This window comes from Etheostoma cragini, chromosome 11 (genome assembly GCF_013103735.1).
Source record: "Etheostoma cragini isolate CJK2018 chromosome 11, CSU_Ecrag_1.0, whole genome shotgun sequence".
NCBI classification, from domain to species: domain Eukaryota; kingdom Metazoa; phylum Chordata; class Actinopteri; order Perciformes; family Percidae; genus Etheostoma; species Etheostoma cragini.
The window spans coordinates 1,721,749-1,724,827 of record NC_048417.1 but is presented as its reverse complement, the minus strand read 5'-3'; the positions used below and the strand labels follow the sequence as shown (position 1 = coordinate 1,724,827).

The following is a 3,079-nucleotide window of genomic DNA, read 5'->3' as shown; positions in this document are numbered from 1 at the left end:
CCCCCCCCCCCCCCCCCTCCCTCAGCTGTTGCCATGGCTCCCACACAGTGCCAAACACATGACAACAACATGACAACCAGGTCTACTGTAGCACCGCCAGTCGGGTCGTCCCTGGCGCCGCGAGGGGGGTGCTGCTGTCGTTAAATCGCACGCTCCGAAGTCCAAATGCAGTCAAAGCTTAAATTACTCAACCTGTGCATGAAAATACTGAACATGCAGACTTGAATATATTATTATAAATACAACGTTTCTGTGGTCCATTTGTGATATGTGGCGTGTTTATTCTCATGTTTAAAGAATATAACAGTATTACTTATTTTAGTCTCAGTGTCTTTAACCCTCGTGTCGTCTTCCCGTCGACCTGTAACTGTGTTTTTTCGGGGATGAAATTTCAACAGTTTGTTGTTCTTTTTCTCCACTTTTCTCAACTTTTTTTGTCCATTTTGTTCCTATTTTTTGTCACTTTATTTCCGTTTTTTTTAATTATGTTTCAGTAAATTCTTTGACATTTTCTTTGTTGATTTTTCCAACGTTTTTGATGTTTTTTGTCACTTTTGAAGTTATTTTTTAGTATTTTTTAGTAATTTTTTTAACAATTTATTTGTTGCTTTTTCCAATGTTTGATGTTTTTGGGTCACTTTCCAGCGTTTAAAAAAGTGTTTTTGTTGATTTTTTTTTTGCTTTTTTGTAGTTTTTTTTAAATTACATTTTAGTAATTTTTGAAACATTTTCTTTGTTGCTTTTTCCAATATTTTTAAGGTTTTTTGTCACGTTTTTTAATTATGTTTTAGTAAATTAAAAAAAAAAAATTTGGTCACTTTTTCAGCGTTTAAAAACATGTTTTTGTTGCTTTTTTGTAGTTTTTTTTCAACATTTGTCACTTTTTTCCACATTCTTTTCTGATAGAGAAAGTTTTTGTAAACCGGTCATATTTGACCCGAGGACACAACGGGGGTTAAAACAGAAACCAGGTCTGGGACCATGAGCTTTTGTCCCGGTTTGATTCTTTCTGGAGACACGGGTGCTGATTAGATTTCTTTTTGCAATACATTTTTCATTTATTCCAAATCTAGAAATCTATTTCTAGTCAACAGTCGTGAGTATTTTATTTTTCCTTCTGTAACAAAAACAAAAGTCGAGTAATTTTAGAGACTTCTAGAGACGATGTCTTACGAGACATTTCTAAAAACGGACATGTTTTCACATCTCAGTCAGTCAGTCAGTCAGTCAAAAACGTGGATTTTCTGCATTTTCAGTACCGTACTAACAAAGTATTTAGGTGAATCATTGGTAAACAAATAAAAAATACCCATTATGGGGAAAAGCACTGACTTTAAAAACCATAATGCATAATGCAAATGTTGATTAATAATTATCAAAACTAGAATAGTTCATAAACTACCACTGACTTGAATAAAAATGTAAATTTCTCAGGCGGTCCTTGCTGTTACGATCTTTGTTATATAATTGTAAACTGTGCTCTTTATACACTGTGGTTATGAGATTGTCATAATGTTGTAATGCACATGCTCATGTTGTCCTCATGTTGTCCTCATGTTGTCCTCATGTTGTCCTCATGTTGTCCTCATGTTGTCCTATATCAATGTTCTTTGTAATTCCCCAAAATAACACAAGGGTAACTGTCCCGTTAACGTCTATACCAGCTGGACTTCCTTTAACGATCCAGATCCAATGCAAATGCAAAATTGTACAGTTAATTTTTTTTTATGTTTTATTAAATGTTTAAACATTTTCTTTGTTGCTTTTTTCAATGTTTTTGATGTTTTTTGTCACTTTTTTAGAGTTTAAATTTTTTTTTGTTTTTTCCGACTTTTGCTGTTTTTCTTAATTATGTTTTAGTATTTTTTTAACATTTTCTTTTGGGGTTTTTCTAAAGTTTTTGATGTTATTTGTCACTTTTTTGTAGTTTTTTTAAAATGATGTTTTAGTTAATTTTTTTAACATTTTCTGTCGCTTTTTCAAAAGTTTTTTTTTTTTTCTTGCTTTTTAGACTTTATTTTGATGATGTTTTAGTAAATCTTTAAACATTTTCTAACCCTTTTTCCAAAGTTTTTAACTTTTTCTTACGTTTTTGTCCCATTTTCAACACTTCTTTTCAACGTCTGTTACTCTTTTTGACGTTTAACACCACGTAACACTAACTTGTTAACTTTAGTTTTACAGTTAATTTGGGGAATTTATGGTCAATAAAGCTCATTTATAAGGAAAGTGCGTCAGGCTGAAAGTGTCCGGATGTGGCCGGTAGCACCGACTCACGGTGTCCGGACACCGGGACGCTAACGTCGGACTCACCTCCCCAGCTCTCCGGTGATTTCATACACACTTTCCATCGGCTCCGTGCTGATGGGGGTCTGGGTTTCGCCGAGCAGACCGGCTGCGAGCCCGCTGCGACTGTCCAGCCGCCTCCGGGACATCTTTGTCTCCGTGGGTCGGTCCCGTTAACAGCTACCGGCTGGGTCCGTTAACAGCTACCGGCTGGGTCCGTTAACAGCTACCGGCTGGGTCCGTTAACCGCTACCGGCTGGGTCCGTTAACAGCTACCGGCTGGGTCCGTTAACCGCTACCGGCTGGGTCCGTTAACCGCTACCGGCTGGGTCCGTTAACGTCACCGCGCTACCGGCTGGGTCCGTTAACGTCACCGCGCTAACTAACTCCCCAAACTAACCGATGTGGCTTCTAACGTTGTACACCGACAGGTTCACGTTCACTACATGGTCGTGTGTTAAATGAGCCCGGTAACGTTACCATGCTACCGTTGAGTTTGGCTACGTCACCGACTCCGGTTAGCTCAACTGTCGCTAACTAGCTAAGTTAGCTCGACGTCAATCTCGCGGGTCCAAAAGTGAGTTAAACGTATTTCCTCCGCTCCACCGAAGAGGGGGGGGGGTTAGTCCGTAACGTTAACCGTAACGGCTGATTCCAACGGTTACGTTATCCAAACTGCCGCGGTGCGCGACGACTAAGTATCTTATTACGTTTTTCCTGAGTGTTTTCGATCATTTTTACATCCTTCTGTTTGACACTTTATCGACACGTCACGGCTTGGCGCATGCGCATT

General features: G+C 38.7%; 1 protein-coding gene across 3 annotated transcripts in view; it reads right to left on the bottom strand.

Annotated features, from left to right (window-relative positions):
- stk17b (serine/threonine kinase 17b (apoptosis-inducing)) overlaps nucleotides 1-3,079 on the bottom strand; it is a 30,976-nt gene extending 27,897 nt beyond the window's left edge. The window contains exons 1-2 of one of the 3 annotated variants that reach the window (XM_034884943.1): nucleotides 2,584-3,079; nucleotides 2,314-2,475 (exon numbers count right to left, since the gene is read on the bottom strand). In XM_034884943.1, coding sequence (XP_034740834.1) covers nucleotides 2,314-2,435 — 122 coding nt within the window. In that variant the 5' untranslated portion in view covers nucleotides 2,436-2,475; nucleotides 2,584-3,079. Of the gene's footprint in view, nucleotides 1-2,313 lie in introns of all 3 variants that reach the window. The other 2 variants (XM_034884944.1, XM_034884942.1) reach the window with 2 other exon arrangements.